General features: G+C 44.0%; 1 protein-coding gene across 3 annotated transcripts in view; it reads right to left on the reverse strand.

Annotated features, from left to right (window-relative positions):
* Window positions 1-16,882, reverse strand: part of MYB (MYB proto-oncogene, transcription factor) — a 34,539-nt gene extending 17,657 nt beyond the window's left edge. Inside the window, exons 1-10 of one of the 3 annotated variants that reach the window (XM_004740252.3) lie at window positions 16,587-16,882; window positions 12,112-12,229; window positions 10,233-10,304; window positions 8,672-8,764; window positions 8,205-8,425; window positions 6,238-6,472; window positions 4,878-4,958; window positions 4,324-4,428; window positions 2,536-2,790; window positions 1,286-1,648 (exon numbers count right to left, since the gene is read on the reverse strand). In XM_004740252.3, the coding sequence (XP_004740309.1) occupies window positions 1,286-1,648; window positions 2,536-2,790; window positions 4,324-4,428; window positions 4,878-4,958; window positions 6,238-6,472; window positions 8,205-8,425; window positions 8,672-8,764; window positions 10,233-10,304; window positions 12,112-12,229; window positions 16,587-16,609 (1,566 nt within the window). In that variant the 5' untranslated portion in view covers window positions 16,610-16,882. The remainder of the gene's footprint in view (window positions 1-1,285; window positions 1,649-2,535; window positions 2,791-4,323; window positions 4,429-4,877; window positions 4,959-6,237; window positions 6,473-8,204; window positions 8,426-8,671; window positions 8,765-10,232; window positions 10,305-12,111; window positions 12,230-16,586) is intronic. The other 2 variants (XM_045066333.1, XM_004740255.3) reach the window with 2 other exon arrangements.
* Window positions 16,883-17,906: the final 1,024 nt, after the last annotated feature.

The raw sequence follows: 17,906 nt of genomic DNA on the forward strand, positions 1-17,906 counted from the left end.
TGAAAATATTCTTAATAAATACTATTTGTCATTAAAGAGAATGAGCTACATACTTTAAGATTATAGCCTTAAAGTGATTTTTTGGAAAGTAATTATTGTTTTTCTTTCATGCTGTTTTTTTTTTCTCTTTAATGACCTACGAATTATCATGATGGAAGGTTTGCATTATATGGAAAGTTCTTGAATAATAAGATATGTTTCTCAGAATGTCATTGTTCTGGGGCAATCATAGGTGTTCCTCAAAAAGTTCTAAGGTAAAATAAGTTTGGGAAACAAACATATCATAATCTCCTCCTGGATATTCACAAAGTGCATCAGTGTCTTTAAAAACTCTGAGAGGTCCTGTAGTAAAGAAACCAATTTTAACTGTGACATAGTGTTTCCCAACCTTATATTCTTATATATTTAGATTTTTTCTGGAACATCTACTAAAGCCTTGCAGAACTAATATTCTCCAGAACACAATTTGGAAGATGCAAACAAATAACAAGATAATTTGGGGGGGCGGGTGCTTCATTTGCTCACATTTAAAGCTCTCCTTAAAATAAACTCAATAGACGTACTTGGGAAAATGTGTTAAAGTGCCAAATTATCTAATAACTTCAATCAGTTTAGCAATTAAGGACTACAAGTCTCTGATAAGAATTATAATTTCCATGCCTTGAAAAAACTCTATGCAATGAGAATATTCATGGCAAAAACCATGTTGATAAAATAGTATGGCATAACCTAAAGAAGCCAATGTTGAGGAAATTAAAATTAAAACCTAAGTTGTTTTCCTTAAGTATTTGTTCCTTATGCTTTCCCAAAACTTTCCCCACTGAAGTATGGATCAGAACCTCTCAAGCTTCTGGTTGCAACCCAAATGCTCTCCAAACCCAGTTTGGTTCCCTCCTCCCTGGGTCAGTGAATCACAAAATAATAAGTGAACAAACAGGCAGAAAATCTGCTAAAGTTTTTAAGGAGGGGGAAGGGATGGGAGAAAAGGAAGGGATAGAAATGTTAAACTCTAACGTTGGAGGAAATAAAAGCACATCCCATGCAACTAACAGTGTTTCAAATTACCCGCAAGAAAGAGAGCATTATGACACAATCAGCAGTCAGCCTACAGACGGCTCCAGCTATGGGAGGCAGTATGACGTGGCAACAGCCAGAGTCAATGATGGAACAGAATCAGTGAGGGCAATAGTAATTAGTCATTTGTTCCAAAGGATTAGTGTCCAGATTATTAAGGCTCGAGTGGCTGTTGAAAATTAGTAAAAGCCGTGCAGAAACCGTGCTCTACCTGTGAAGGGGAGAAGGGTAGGCTTTTGACAGGGGAACGCTGGGGAGTTGAGCTGCTGACGTCAGCAAATACGAAGGAGCTAGAGTCTCCAGTGGCCAAGGGGCTAGCCTGGCCCCGCTTTTTTCGTAGGATGACCAGTGGAAGTGTGCTGTGCCTCGAAGGAGGTGAGGGCTTGAGCGGGTCAAGGGAACCCTCGTTCAACTTGAGTCTGTGCGCCCTCGTGCTAGGCTCTCCTGCAGGGCTAGTCACTCTGCCCTCTCTTTGCTGAAGCTGTAGGGCTTTGCCTGCATGCTGTTGGCTAGGTGAAAACTCTGGTTCTTCACAGAATTCAAAACTGCTGAGATCACACCGTGATGAAGAATCCTGAAACAATGTGGGAGGTGCAGAACTTTGAGACAGTGTGTGCCTGCTGCGTGCCACCACCTGAAACAGCACTGAGGAAGAGATGCTGACGGCGGACAAAACACCTGGTCCTCTTGAGAAATGGCTTCAGGATTCATGATTGTTCTGGGACGCTGCATGGCGGGTCTCCCATGCTGCCTGCAGGCTAGTCCCAGCAGACATGCCATAGGGAACCCCCCAAACTCTCTCACTTCACGCAATCCAAAGCAAAAAGGAAGCCTGTTCTAGATGGCACATTTTGGCAAGGGGCATCCTATTTGATGGATATGCCATAAATATGCTTTTTAGTGACAAAGGAAATGAACTGAGTGTCTACGTTTTGGGTGCTGCACTCACATGTATTTCACTAAAGATAGTTTGTCTTAGTGAACCAGCTGGGACTGGGAATCAATAATCAATGTTTTGTGGTGACAGCCATGTACCACCAGTGAACTCCTTCCTGCTTCAGATACATAGAAAGACTGCTTTTAAGTTCTGAGTAAACACAATTCTTAATGTGCTATCCAAAAGCAAAGCACAGTTCTGGAGAAACACAAAGAAGTAACAAAGTAAAATAAGTTACAAATAACTCAAACCTCATTTCATAAGCCAGGATCTACTTATAGGTAATTAACTTTACTATTGTAAAAGAAATATGCGTTTTGAAGGAAATGCGTGAAAAGCTACCTTTTATCTGGGTAGTCTATGAATTCAGATCTCTGAAAAACCATAGATGCAAAGGCTGAAATCATACTTTTACATTAATATATGCTAACATGATCTTTGCAACAGAAAATGGCTATCACCTGAGAAATGGGTTTCCTAATCCATCTGCAAAAACATAAACTTGTCTTACCAGTTCTACTTACAGAATCTATAAATTGAAGTGTTTCTGCAAATTCTAAGAGGTTCTTGACGTTATCCAGGATGGTCCCTTGGTGAACGATCATGCACCTTGCGGGGGAGGCACTTTCTTCAGGTAGGGAGCCAGGGTCCACAGGCAGAGATGGAGTGGAGTGGTGTTCTTCCAAACAGGAAACAGGTGCACTGTCCCCATGAGGTCTGGTGTGGTCAGCGATGGTGGTGCTGTGCCACCCGGGATAGCTGCATGTGTGGTTCTGGGTCTAAGGCGGGGTTGGGGGGTGGCAAAGAAAGAGCGGGGAGAAGAAAGGGAGAAGGAACTTAGCAATGAAGTTGCACAAGGTATCAGATGCTGTTGGAGGAAAGATAAAAGTAGTTGCATCACCCAAAACTTGCGCCTATGAAACAGTTGTCAAGATGTTTCCTTTTATCGATGCAAGACCCTGCTTTTTAATAGCGTTAAGGTCTGTCACCTCCATGAGCATCCTCACTGTCACCATTTTGCTAAAACTGTAAACAGAGGGACTATGTCACAAAGTACAAGTCTCACACAGGCCACCTTCAAGATCTACTTTAACATAACTTCCAAAAGGGCACATATAGTTGATGCAAACTAAGAATTGTCCTGTTAACCTACAGAAAGGCCGGGAGACTCAAGAGTTAGAGTTCCTTATATCTGCATATACTCTTGTTGCTTCTATCCCTTCTGAATGTTACCAGTTGCACTGAGGCCCTGAAGGGCTGCCAGATCAACGTGGTTAGGAAAGCAGAAGAGCGCACTAACAGAAGTTGCCTTTCAGCATGACCACGCAACAAGAGACATTGCAAAACGTGAACTAAAGTTAAAAAGTGGTTGAACTAACATATGCACAGAACTAAAGTTAAAAAGTGGCTGAACTGGGGCGCCTGGGTGGCTCAGTGGATTAAGCCGCTGCCTTCGGCTCAGGTCATGATCTCAGGGTCCTGGGATCGAGTCCCACATCGGGCTCTCTGCTCGGCGGGGAGCCTGCTTCCCTTCCTCTCTCTCTCTGCCTGCCTCTCTGTCTACTTGTGATCTCTCTCTGTCAAATAAATAAATAAAAATCTTTAAAAAATTAAAAAAAAAAAAAAGTGGCTGAACTAACATATGCACATAATCGTCTTACTATTTAACCACAAAGGAATCCACCCCCATGAATTCCTACTGGGTATCACATCTCTTTTATTCTCTTTGTTGTTTAACTACATAGGTTACAAAGTACACGTCACATTCTCAGTTCGCAGCCCACCCACCAAAAAAATCAGTAGTGGTCCACACGGTTCTCATGCGTGCAAAAAAGAGAGCAGTCCTGTTATTTAAGGAGCACTTATCCATACCTTCTTCCCATGTATATATGAACAGGCATCAGATCATATGTGAAATGATAAAGTAAGAAAATCTAGGTTAAGAAAAATGATAGAAAAAGAAAAATGTCAAATGAATAGATACCAGAGACAGAGCTTTGTAAAAAATGGCAGATTTTCATTCATTTATATCTGTTAGTTAGTCTTTGAATGGATAACAGTCCTGAGAAAACAAGAGAATCGATGGTGCCCCCCACAAGTGGACTCTGCCACACAAAAAGGCCACCTTCAATTTGGTCAACATACATTGGGATTCCAACTGCATTTTAGCACAAACAACTTCTCTTCAAACACTATCAATGGATCTATAGTCATGGTTAATGTAGTAGTTAGAAGAGAAGGGAAAAGAGTCAGAGGGCATGGGGGTGACGATGCTGTCTGTCCCCCATTGAAGCACATGGTTCTGTTCTTACCGGTAGCGCCTGCTGTCCTTTGAGCTCATTCTCAGTTGACATGAGGAGCAATTCTAATTCCTTTATTCGCTTTTCTTTCTCAGGGTCTTCATCATTATAGTGTCTCTGAAATTAAAAGTTAAGAGAGAATAAAATTCAAGGGCCTGACTGGAAGCTGTAGATTCAGTGGTTGTGGCCCACAGTCGTGAGGGACCATTGGGCTCTGTGAGCCTCAGTGTGAGACCAATGCCAGCTGAATCCAGCCACTTTACAAAGCTTTGGGAAGGTTCTTCCAGATGTAAGGGAGTGATGTGAGATCTGAGTCTCGAGTGGGCACTCACTGATGTGCTGGTTCAGCTGACAACGTCAGAGAACCAGAGAATTCCTGAGCAGGTTTCCTCTAGAAGTGAAGATTGGTAGCTTGCTGGCCTGCCCTCTTTTTTTCTCTCTCTCTTTCACTTCAGTTGGTCAAGTGAAAGTAAGTGTTTAGATGAAAGAAATAAAGCACGTCTTTAAAAAGTTTGCTTTGAACAGCCCATGAGTTTCTTGAGGAAAAGGTCTTCAAATGATCTTACCTGAATGGCTGCAGCTGCTGGCTGAGGGACGTTGACTATATTTACATGTAACGCTACAGGATACGGGACATGACTGGAGACCTAGATCAAAAAGGCAGACAAACAAAGGCCGAGTCATTCATGATCACATAGGCATTAGGGGACTTGGCTTCCTGAGGTTTTGCTCTAGGACTGAAGAAAACAAAACAAAACAAAACAAAACTCTACTGATAAAATTCAGGCACAGAGAAAAAAAAGAAAAAAAAAAACCCCAACCCTCTAATTTGAAAATTTAGTCAAGCCTTTAAAAACGGCTAAGTAAGTAGTTGAAGGAACATAGATTTAAAGTTCTCATTGATCTTGGTGAGTATTCCTTAATTAGAGTAAAGCACAATTAAGCACAATGAAAACATAACCTAAAAATCATTCATGAATGTATGAAAGAAGTCATACTGGGAAAAAAACTGATGGCTCTAGCTGTTTATAATAGAAATATTTTTCTTGGAATAATTATAAGTTTTAGTAAAGAGCACAGAACTGCCTATGATAGTTCATTCATCTGAGACTTTTCTGGTAAGTCTGTAGTCAAATGTATGGAATAGAGAAGAGTGAAAACTCTTTAGGAATATATTTTGAATATAATTTGCATATGAGCTCCATATTCTTGGCTAAGTTTCACCATCTGTTACTGTTAGTTGTAAGATTAATTTATTGATCTTATTATCTTCTTTCTCCTTATTTTTCTTTTCCCAACCATTATGGAAATTTCCTTCCCTGAATAGAAATACCTGACAATTAGGAAGGAATCACACTGATCCAAAGGAGAATGAAAGGAGAAATCAGATAATGGTGTCACAAACCTGCTCCTGACTCAGAGTAAGAAGGTAAACATGCTGGGAAGGAATAAATTAAGACATTTCTGCTAGATCACTACCAGAATCAAACTTAAAGAATCCAACTTGTTGAATTTTAGAGTCAAACGATCTCCTCTTTAATATGACATGCACTTTTCATTTTGGAAGAGGGAAATACATTTTCATTTCTCCCTTCTGCTTCAGCAAGAGCTTGTTAAGTAAATTTACATGCAAAAGCTAATTTGATCTGAAACATTTAAGTTAAAATCCAACAACCTGGACTCCTCCAGTCTTGCCCTGTGAGCTGGGTGACTCTTTGTGGATCACTGAACCCCCTGGCTTCAGGGGATGTGCCCCCAGATAATAACATCTCCCCACATCTACCTCAAAGGCTGTAGGTGGGGATTGAAGGGGGTCTGTTTGTGGAAGTTCTCTGAAAAGTATAAAAGTGTGAGGTATTCCTTCTACCTAGAGCTAAAATCACTGATCATCCCTGTCAGGAAACTAACGTCTCAGAAATGGCTTACATTTTGTGCTTCAGAAATGTGGTAATAGGAATAGTCATTGTTCACCGAGGGCTGGCCAGCCGGTGGGAGATGAGCTGACGGTGGAGGATGAACGAAACCCATCAGATGGCTGTTCTTCTGGAAACTGGGGGCCACGGTTGGTGGGCTGGCTTTAGAAGACTCCTGCAGATAACCTTCCTGCTCGACCTTCCGACGCATGGTAGAATTCCAGTGGTTCTTGATAGCATTATCAGTTCTGCACAGAAATAGATCACATAAGGATTTTACAAACAAAAATTTCAATTCAGGTTAGAGTTAATTGACAGAAAACTGTTTCAGAGACCTTTTCTTCTGGTCTTTTGGGGTTGTTGCTGTTTTAACTGTTTCAGTCTTCTAGACCTCTGAAAAGTCATGCTTCCCCTATTACCTAATTGAAAATCCACAGATTTTTCTCATTATCCCATATGGAACATACGTGGACTTCTAGAAATCTTTAAACTCTTGAACCACTTTGTTTCCTTGATAAAAGAATATTTTAAGTACAACCACCCTTCGTGTTTATTCTGACTGTTCATGGTATGAGGCTATAACACACAACTTAGAGATACAGCTGTTCTAGAAAATTTCTCCTTTGAGTGTGGCTTAGCAGGGCCTACCCACCACAACGGGCACACAATAAAGTTTGGTGAATGATAACGATGTCACCATCACTGTCTGCTTTTTATCTCAGAGAGCACTAGGCCGAAATTTTGAGTAAAAAAAAGGAAAAAAGAAAAAAGAAAGAAATGCCCACCTTTTGTAGTCCACCTCAAACTGTTCTCTAACCAGAGGTGAGAATGGAAAATGGGATCCAGAAGGGAAAGATGCTAAGTCCCAGTGTACTTTCCAACTGCAAAGCATTTTTACTAAAACGTCTTTCAATTCTCAGGAAAACAGTTTCTCAATTCAAAAAAGACAAAAACAAAAACAAAAACCGTTTTAAGCCTCCCTTTTACTCTCTTGAAGGGGGTGGGGAAATGTATGCTAAAGAAAGAGGAAGTTCAATTGCCCCTTAAATTTTTACAAGAATCAACAGCATATCCTCTCAGGCCAAATGGGACAAAAGCCCTACTTTCTTCAGCCTCTTGGATTTTCTAAGCTGATCCTGAACCCTCCAAGAGGGAGGAACAGCTCTGGAAGGTCACACAAGAACACTACCTAAACCATCAGAGCCATGGCCTTCTTTGAAAGGACCCTTTCTCCAATCCTGAAGCTCAAGGATAAAAATCTATTAATTTTTTTCTATCTTACATTATTTACATAAGATTTATAATGAAAGGTATCTTCCAACTTAAAGAAAATGTGTTTATAAAGTGTTCCAGTGGGGTAAGTGGGACAAAAATGAGCTTCTATAGATATCCCTCATAATGAGGTCATTTTTGTGCCTTGTCCATTTAAAGAAAGCATAACACTGGCATTATTTAAAAACCTGGAAGCAGTATGATAATTCTAGAAATGCTCTGCTTCTTCAAAGGAAGAAAAATGAAGCCACGTGGTATAATGAAACAAACACTAATAACAGGAAAATGACAGCTGAGCTCCTTCTGGTCACTTCACCAGCTGCACGAACTCAGACCAGAGACAAGATGTCGATTCTCAGTTTCCTTCTATGTGTTTAGAGGTTTTATAGTTTACAGAGTGCTTCGACATCCATTTTATTTGATATGAACATTGGCCCGGTGGAGGAGGCTATTCCTCATTTTGCCAGTGGGGCGATCGAAGCTGAGGAAGGTTCAGTGACTTGGCCCAGAATGCATTGCTGGGTGGATTCTGGAAGTACTTGACCAAAGAAATGCTAAGAGCTCTCCAATTTAAAAACCTATGGATCTGGCATATCTCATGAAACATGGTCATTGGAATGTAATTCACTCACCATACATTTAAAACAAAATGTTCAATACCCACTCCCTCATTCTTCCCAATCAATATATTTTTTGACATATTATTACCGTCCAGGCAGTAGCTTTGCGATTTCTGCCCATCTGTTCCCCAGTCTCTTGTGTGCCTGGTAAATAATTCTGTCTTCCTCTTCTGTCCAGGAGGTTTTCTTAACTTCTGGATTCAAGTGGTTATGCCACCTCTCCCTACATTGTTTTCCAATTCTCCCCTTTAAGTGCTTGGCAATAACAGACCAACGTTTCGGACCGTATTTCTGTACAAGCTCTATCACCTTCAGATAAACACACAAAAATAACCTATGTTTTAATGTTATGTATTGACTCAGTGTAATCATTCTTCAGTGTTACAAGACCTTTAGAAAATGTCTAAGAATCTGCTTTCATTCACTGAAAATATGGGAATAGAATCCTCAGCTTCCTGACGTTTTACCTGTTTCCTCAAGTTGGGAAACATTCAATAAAGATGTCTGGGGAATAGTCAGACTTGTGATTCACACACCAATGAGGGAAGAACTTACTCTCTGATCTTCTTCTTTGGTCCAGGGACCCTTGATGAGTTCAGGATTTAGAACTTTCTGCCATCGGTGCTGGCACTGCACATCTGTTCGATTCTAGACAAATAAAGTATGCACTGTCATATAGGTATGATGTGATAAGCACATGAAGGCTTTCTCATGGTATGAGTCATACACAGACAAAAACGCACATTCAGGAACATTTTAGGGCATGTTTGGAAAGCCTACCGATCGCTCATTACTTATAGCTACTGAACATACAAAGAATATATCCAAATTGTATCTAAAATTAGAAGCTCTGCCTCCTTTGTGAAACAGTACAAAACATCATTTTGTACAGATGTCAGTTTAACTTACCTTATCCTCAGCCCGTAGAAGTACCTCTGTGGACTAAGACTAAGACTTGTTAGTGATTTCACGTGACAGTCAGGCTTTCATGGAAACCCATTCCAAATAACTAAAGTTTGCCTCCCATTCAAACTAAGAGATGTGCTTCAATTTACGGCCTTGAGTCTTAATATTACAGCACAAAGATAAATAGAGGCTCCATATTATAAGAGAGGGTGATCTTATAAGAAAAAAAGACAAATATATTATCAACTAATAGAAGGCAGAATTTGATTCACAGGTAAGAAGAAACCAAAGCAAAAGGATATTGGACTGAGAAGAGAAGCTTCTCCTTAAGAGGAGAAATTATGTTTCCTAAGGAAGAGTCTGGAAAAGCTTTTGATAGGGACTTGGAAGGATAGCTGGAACATTCTAGTTGGAGACATCACCAGAGACAAAAGCCCAAAGGAGGGAAAGCAGAAATGAATTCAGTGAAACCTGCTCACATAGAGGAAGTAGGAAACAGAACCCGAGCTGTATGTCGGCACCATGTGGAAGGTCATGGGCCCCTTAATTTGTAAGATTCTATGTCACTGCTGTGGATTTTGAAAAGTTCAGGGACAGCTGCATTCGAGGAAGCTCCATGAGCTAACAATGTTTGCGATGGATGGCAGAGTGGAAGGCTACAGGTAGGGAAGCCAGTTAGGAAGCCCCTGTAATTGTCCAGAGAAGAGGGAAGGGGGCCAAACCTGTGGAACAGCAAGGAGGTTGGAAAGAAGGGGCTGACTGACAAAGGAATTCCAGATTCCACAGTCACTGCCTGGAAGTAGGAGGTGGGAAGTGGGATAAGTCAAAAAGGATAAACCAAAATTTTCAGCCAGGGTACCAAAAATATGGCTATCTAAATAAATAGGAAATTTAAAGAAGCTAACTAGAAAATATCAGGAATTTTGTCATCCTACCATCAGAATCCTAATTTATATTATTCTAATCAATAAAAAGATAAAACAAGAGGCAAAGTTTAAAAAAAATTGTTGTAAAATTTTTTTTACAATCTCTCTAGAAACCCCAGTTATATGCATTACAATAGAAACTATAAACTATAAGTTATGGATGAGTCCGTCCTCCTCCTACTTCTTATATATGAGCAAATGTGTAATATCTTAATGTCTTTTTCCAGGACATAAATGTTGGGAGAAGATTTCCTTTTACAGAAAGAAAAAAATTACAGACTTACCGGGAGATAATTGGCAATAACTTTCCAGTCATCTGTTCCATTCTGCTCCACCAGCTTCTTTAGCTTTTCATCCTAAGACATTTAAAGTTAATCTAGGATATCAGTCATTTACAGTATAACTTTATTCAATTAAGAGTAAAAGGGAACCAAACCAATAATCCAATCCAGAAAAAAACCCTCAAAAATATCCAAATACAACAGATATTAATGTAATATACTGGTTTAGAGCACAGATTTATTTAGAGTCTGACACACCAGAGTTTGAAACCCGACTCAGCTATTGAATAGTTAGACGAGCTTGGGTATATCATTTTATTTTTCTGGGCCTTAATGTCATCTTCTATGCAGTGGGAATGCTGATGTCAATGTGGGTTTTGGGAGATTACATGAAATAGCGATGCAAGACATTTAGCGTAATGCCTGGCTCGCTGAATGTTTAGTATATGAAAACTATTCAAAGTTCGCTTGATGGGGAAAAAAAAATGAACTCCAATGTTAGAGTCAACAGACATTTAATTATGACAGTAAACAGCATCTTGAGTAAGAAATAATTCAAGTTTTATTTTAACATTTAGCTAGTTCAACCTCTTTCATGCAAAAAATGGAAGATCACTTTTTAGAATAAATTTGAAGTCACGGATAATACAAGAAAATAATTTTATTTTTGCATCAGCATAGTCACAATTTAAACGAGGCCAAACTTATCAGAACACAGAAGATACTAAACCTCAGGAAGAAATCTTTCAGGTCTCAAGTGTCTTTCTAAACACATCCCTTCAAGTGAAAAAAAAACGCCACATTCCTGCAAAGATAACTTTCACACACAGCGTGGGTCCTTGTAGGACACAGACACAGGAATTAGGAAACCAGTGTTAACAACAAAACTTCTGTACCTCCCAGGATCTTCTAAGATCACTCCATAGATAAACTAAGCATTTCCTATGGACCTCACTGCCAATCCCACTTGCCTATCAACAGGGGTTCTGGTTTAAGTGAAGTAGGGTGGAATGAAACTGAAGAAGAATCAATATCATTTATTCTAACATAAAATCCTCTAAAATCAGTTGCAATTGTTTTGGAAAACTTTAAAGAAAACAATTTTCCCCATACATGAATAATTTTTGCCGTAGAAAGATCAAGCTTTTGCTAAGCAGGCAGAAAAAGGAAGGTGGGAAGAAGACATATATCCATCCATCACTGAAAGCTGAATAGACATTCATGTATATGGCTCTGTAAAATATTATATATCACAACTGTTTAATCAATCCATTATGACAAGATGAGTTCTGTGAGTATTTTGTTTCAAACTTTTGTTTTGTTTCGGGAAATAGCAATTCATTCACTTGTACAGAGAATGCTTGTTAATATCTTCCTTTGCATCAAGTGATTCTGGGCTCAGGGAACACAAGAAGGAAGAGACACTTAGCCCTGCTCTCAGCAGATCTGTTGTCAGTCTACTGGGGGAGGCACGCATGTTCCAGCACTAATAAGTAAGAATGTGTATCCAGTGCTTGGAGGATACAGCCCACCTGCCTGGGGAAGGCAGGGATGGCCTCAAAGAAAAGGCAATGTCTTCACAAGTGATAAAGAAGTAGTAAGAAGCAGCGCAGCAGAAGGACAAGAACAGAATAGGCACAGAGAAAACCACAGACTAAATCTAAAGTGAGAAGGAGGGGACATTCAAAGAACTATGAAGAGTCTGGAAGTGGATGGTAGAGTGTACCCGTGGGGAAGGGGTGAGAGGATAGCATGCTGCACAGGCAGGCTAGGCTAAGACTTCAAAGAGCCTGCTAATGAGTTTGAGCACCTGTCGTTTAGCCGAAACATTTTTTTTTCATAAATTGATACACTTCCATGTTTTGATAACACAATTAGTTACCTCTTCCCTGGTCCACCTAGTTTTCCCCAAGTGGCGCTTTCCAGACTTAGGCAGCAGCCCATCATAGTCATGATCACACATCTCAATGTCTTCATCGTCCTCGTCACTACTGTATATGCTGCAGGAATAAAAAATGGGCAGACGTGGACTGAAACCGGAAGACTTAAACTACTGGGTTACAAAATTTACACGAAGACTTGGTCTTTTCAAAGGTTACGGAGATAAAATTTGGAAAACCTGCACGACAAGATTGTTTTCTGCATTCTGTTGCTCTAGCATTGTGCACTGGTTCTGCTGGTAGTGGTATCCACAGATACGGCCAAGGACCTGGCACGTGCTTATTGCTCTGCATGTTTGAACCTGCTGAGACTCCTAGGCCAGCGACAAGTTACACATTTCACAACCTTCCAACCAATGAAGGTTTAAGTTGAAAACTTAATGTTAAGGACAATAAAAGAAACGGGAGAGCCTGTGTCCTTTACATAAGCACATGCTTGAAACCTTTGGCTTACATCACAGCATTGGAATAAAATTTCTCCAAGACAAGCAACTCAATTATGTTACTCCAACGCGGTTGGTGTTTTATTGACAGAGAAAGAATTCAAGAAGCGATACACCTGACAATACAATCATAGTTATCCCTTACAGATTGAAAAGATTAAGAAAATGTAAAAGGAGAGGATTTTAAAAACCCAAGGAAGGATAAGGCCATCGAGTGATCAGACTGCTTTATGCACAACATTAAGATCCAATAGCTCAAAACTGCAGGCCAGTTGGTCCAACTTGTGGCTGCGATGACAATACTCAGTTTCCTAAGTAACTAAATGAATAATTAGGCCACTTGGTAGTCACACTCTTACTTACTTTTTTGGTTTTGTTTTTTTTTTTTTTTTTCCCCTGACTGAATGGTATTTGACAACTCTTAAGATGCACCTAATTCAAAACTGAGGGATTCCCCCAGGTGGTGCATTAATATTTTGAGGAGAGCCTTTTCTTTTACCTAGTAGACCAAATTCTGAATTCTGATGACTTTTGAAGTAACTCTACACTAAGTGTTTATTAATCATATATTAAGTAGATGACAGTAATGTTACAGCCGTGTATAAGATATGCTATCTTAAATTCTATCATATTAATATAAATGCACCTTAACTATCTGAAATTATGCTATCTTAGAAACTTCACTAAAATTTTTCATTGTAATATTGAGAAATCCAGCAAACTGAGTACAGTTAAAAAATCATGACACAAAGCAACATCATAGTGCCAATCATGATTTTCAAAAAGAAAATGTGTATTTATATCAGGTTTTGTCTTCCCAAACTAACTTAACAAGTATATATTACTCACCCCTTACAAGTCAAGCAGAAGTATTTCCCAAAAATCCTGAATTTGAGGTTCTTATAATTTAAAACTATTATTTTGGGCACAAAATGAAGGTCCAGGTTGCATAGTGACAAGTAGCATGTGATCCAAACTTCAAACGCCACCACAAAAGAGATCACTAAGCTGTACTTATAAGCTACAATGAGTTTTTCATTTAGCGTCTATTCTTTAAACAAGAATCTCATCCTGTTCCCCACTGTCAAGGAGAGGTTCTAAACAACTTGATTAATAAATAGAATCGATTCCTGTAAATATATATATACATATACACATACGTATATGTATGTATGTGTATATATATACATATCTATGTGTGTATATATATGTATATTTCTGTCGGTCAGCATCTTTGGAAAGGTTCACATGGAGCTTCTTGGAAAGCCTCCTTACAAAAATATCAGGAATACCAAAAAGAGCAGAATAATTTGAAAAAGGAGCCACAGATTCAATTTACTTTAACGTTTTAAGTTTGGCTGGATCTGGAGATTTTCAGAAGTGAGAAACTACATTTTCCAAACTAGTAATTGGGCACTTTCCTCCTGGAAACAGCTCACCTCACAGGAACAAGCAACAAATGCGGCCGCCCATAGGGGGCAGTCAACGTCAGGTGAGAAAGGATAGGCATCAGACAGATCTACAAGTTCTGGAGGCAAAGGTGCAAGTCCTAATTTTGCCTCCACTTCCCTGCACGACTTGGACAAATCACTTCCTCTCTCTCAGGACCTTAGTTCCTCGCCTATACCTAAGGGCTTGGATTTTATTAGTAAGGTACTTTCCAGCGCTAATAAATGATGGTTTCACGTCTTCAGGGCTTTTTCAAATTTCAGCACGGAAGCAGAGATGTGCAAAACCAGAGTCTTGGGGGGAAAACGTGGCGTGGGACTTCTGCAGGTTCTGAAGAGACCAGAAGGGGAGCAGGGCGAGCCCAAGGCTGCTCCCAGTCTCCTCCCGGGGCCATCAACAGGTTTGGCACCTGGCCCAACTTTTGAGCTTTGCAGGCGATGCCCTGGCTCCAAGTTGTCCCGGTAGCCTAAATAGCACGACTAATTTCTACCAAGGACCTGAAATAACTTTTCCTTCATCTGTTCTGACAAACAGACTCAACAGTTAGAGGACTTTCAAAGGTTGATTTCAAGCTTGATGCACTCGACTCCCCACCTGCTAGACCTGGTGTGGTTACAAGAGTACAACTATGAATATTACATTCTGTCAAGGAAACAAACCGTGCAAAGAAACGAAAAAGAAAAGAGGTGTTGGGGGTTGGGAAGAGGGAGGGGAGCGGGAGGAAGTGCCTTGTAGCCGCTACTGTGATTCTAGAAAAGGGGTTCAGACTCATTTCGCTGACCTGGTTAATAATCCCTGTGACGCTCGCCCAGCAAGAAACGGCTTTGAGCCCGCAGCGGGGTTTCTCTTCCCCCTGAGGCAGGTTCAAGGCTCCCGCCCCTCCCGGCCGCCACCCTCCTCCGCTACCTGGGAGCTGCAAGGAAACTGAGCAGCCCCGCCCCACCCGGCCCGCAGAGATCTCGGGGCGCGGAGCCTGCACCGCGCCTCCTCCCAGAACCCCTTCCCAGCTTCCTTCTCCTCCTCCTCCCAGTTTCTGCTCTCAGGAAAAAAAAAGGTGCCCTCGGCTGCTCTGCTCGTTAAGTCCCAAAGGCGAAGGTGAAACCACTTCAGGGGCAGCACCCGCGTGCCGCGTGGCCGGGCCCAGGGCAGGCGTTGCTTGCCCAGGGCCCCCCCCAGGTCGCCTCCTTTTTTCTTGGGCGCCGAGGCCGGCCTAGGCGCTGCTCCCCGCCTGGCCAGGCCGGGCCCGAGGGTGCTGCTGCACGGCCCAAGCCCACACCCACGCTCCTTGCAACTTCCCAACGCGGCGCGGGGACAAGCGACAGCCGGTTCAAAACCAAATAAGTACATGAAAAGCAAACAACCAGAAGGAAAAGAGGTTGGCTTTGCTTTGCCTCCACGGGCTTATACCAAGAACCTCTGAGCGAGGGTCGGCCGGTCAACCCTTCCTCTGCACCGACCACCTAAGGCGGCTGGAGCAGGGCGTGGGGAAGAGCGGCAACTCAGCCGCGTCCACGTGTGCGCGCGGCGCCGCGCCGGGACCTCTTGCCCCAGCGCCGCGGGGATTGCGTCCTGGTTGCGCGGCAGCGGCCTTGGGTGCTGCCCGCCTCTGTCCTTTTCCGTTGAGTGGCAACCGCGACGGCCGCCGGGCTTGTCCCGGCACCCCGCGGCTCGCAGGGAACTCCGGCGCGTCCAGTCCGGGAAGTGCAGAGACCAGGGGAAAGCGGGCGCGCCAACGACTGACAGTTCGGAGGAATCTTTCCCTCGTCCTCTTCCCTCTTCCCCTCCGCGCAGCCACAACGTGAGGGGATTTCGCCCATCATCCCGGCGAGCCTCCCCAAGTGCGGGGACATGTGCGGCGCGGACGCGTGTTGAGTGCGTGTTAAGTGCTTGCATAAGAAATAAAAGCCTCCCGGAGTACTATGATGAGAGCTTTCAAAACCTGGGCTTAAACCAATTTGCCAATGTAGAGATCCTTTTTCTCCCTAAAATCTTCCTGGCAGCCGCCTGTCAGCTGCTGCTCTTCTTCGCCTCCGTAAGGAATGAATGAAATTTAAGGGAACTACCTGCAGCTACTAAACAATCCGGCATTTTCCCTATATCTGCCATATGCTCTGCGCTTCCAAGTCCAAACATATCGCAGAGCATCCACCAATTACGCTGCGACTCCTTCGCCGACGCCCGCGGCATCAAGCTGGGGACCTAGTGGGCTCCTCGGGGCTGGTGGTCACCTCCCAGCCCCCGGCTGGAAGGTGCTGCTTTTTTAACCCCCTAGGGAGAAACGTCTCCCCGTGCAACTTGCAAAATGAACCCCAGGGCATGCTTCCTGACGTCCTGCTATATTTCCCGCATAGGCTCTTCCATTCATCAGTTCCACTCACGGCTTCTGCTGCAGAGGCAGGGGCTCTAGGTCCTCGCAGGATCTGACAGCCCCGCAGAAGATCCGGGAATGCATGCCCACCTGCTCCCCGAGCGCCTGGTGCCCCGCGCGCCCCCGCCCGCGGCCGCCCGTCCGGGCTCCCCGTTACCTGTGTCGGGGTCTCCGGGCCATGGCGCGGCGGGCGCGGGGCTCAGCTGGGAGCCGCGGAAACCGCACGGGGCTACCGCCTCCCGCTGCCCGCCGCCTGCCTGCGTCCCTCCCCCGCTGCGCAGCGGCGTTCCGCACCGCCTGGGCGAAGTTTCTCGGGAGAAAGAGGAGGAGGAGGAGGAGGAGGTCGCGGAGGAGGAGGAGAAGGAGGAGGAGGAAACAGGTTGATATTAAAATGTAAACTCTGTAAACAGAGATGCCATCAAACAAAGAGCTTTGGACACTCCCCCTCCCGCCAAATCTGGCGCCCCTGCAGTGCGCACGCGCCCTGCCCGCCGCCTCCGCGGTCGCCTTGGCTGCCGCCGCCGGCCCGGCCGCCGTTCCCCTTCGCCTCTCGCGCCGCCGCGCTGCGCCTGGCGCGCCGTGAGCCCCGAACAGCGCGCGGGCGGGGAGCCCGGGGCCGGGGAGGGGCGGCCGGGGGCCGCGCGGCGCCTTTTCTTGCGCAAACCCCGCTCCCGAGCAGCGGCCGCGCGGGCTCGCGCCACGTCCCGCTGCTGCCGCGTCCCCTCCTCGGCGGCCGCGCCACCGTCGCCCGGCTCGGCGTGCCCCAGGCACCAGCGCCCCGAGCTCGCCGGGCTCTGACTCACTGTCCTGGGGGCGGCAAGGGCCGGAGGGGCGGGGGGAAGTACTGCATTGGGGATTGAATTTTAGGCAGGGTGTAAGATTGAGCTCTCTGGAGATGAAGTGGAGGGTGGGGAGGAGTAGTAAGGGACGGGAGCCTGTGTTTTCACTGGGCTGTTTTTTGTTTTTTTAATCTCTCCAATTGAACTTGTTAGTGACAAAGGACACTTAAATGCAAGTGGGGCTGCAGTTCTCACCGCTCCTTATGCGGCATCCGGGAGGAGCTTTCACTCCTCTGCGAGATCCTGGAGCCAACACAGCCCACGCGCCGCCGCCGTTTGGTCACTAGCACTTGACTCTCACCCGGCACACGCCCGGCCCCACCCACCCTGCCCGGCCCGGGCGGCGCCCACCGCACACCTCTGCCCCCGCACCACCCCTACAGCCCGCGCCCTGGATCGCACACCTGCAAAATCCGCGGAGTTCCAAGCTGAACTAAGGAAACCCCACGTGTGCTGGCAGGGTTTTGAAAGTTAAGCGGTTTGTGATACGGAGGTCGGTATCCAGGCTTAGCGTAGTTTGGGGACTGTATTTTACGAGATAAAATCATCGAAGACTTTTTGTGTTCATTTAATTAGGGACTCTTGAAGAAATAAAGGGAGAAGATAAGTGCTGAATTTATAAGGATTGATGATTGGGG

Source organism: Mustela putorius, unplaced genomic scaffold (assembly GCF_011764305.1).
Source record: "Mustela putorius furo isolate JIRA1106 unplaced genomic scaffold, ASM1176430v1.1 tig00003863_pilon_pilon_pilon, whole genome shotgun sequence".
Classification (NCBI taxonomy): Eukaryota; Metazoa; Chordata; class Mammalia; order Carnivora; family Mustelidae; genus Mustela; species Mustela putorius.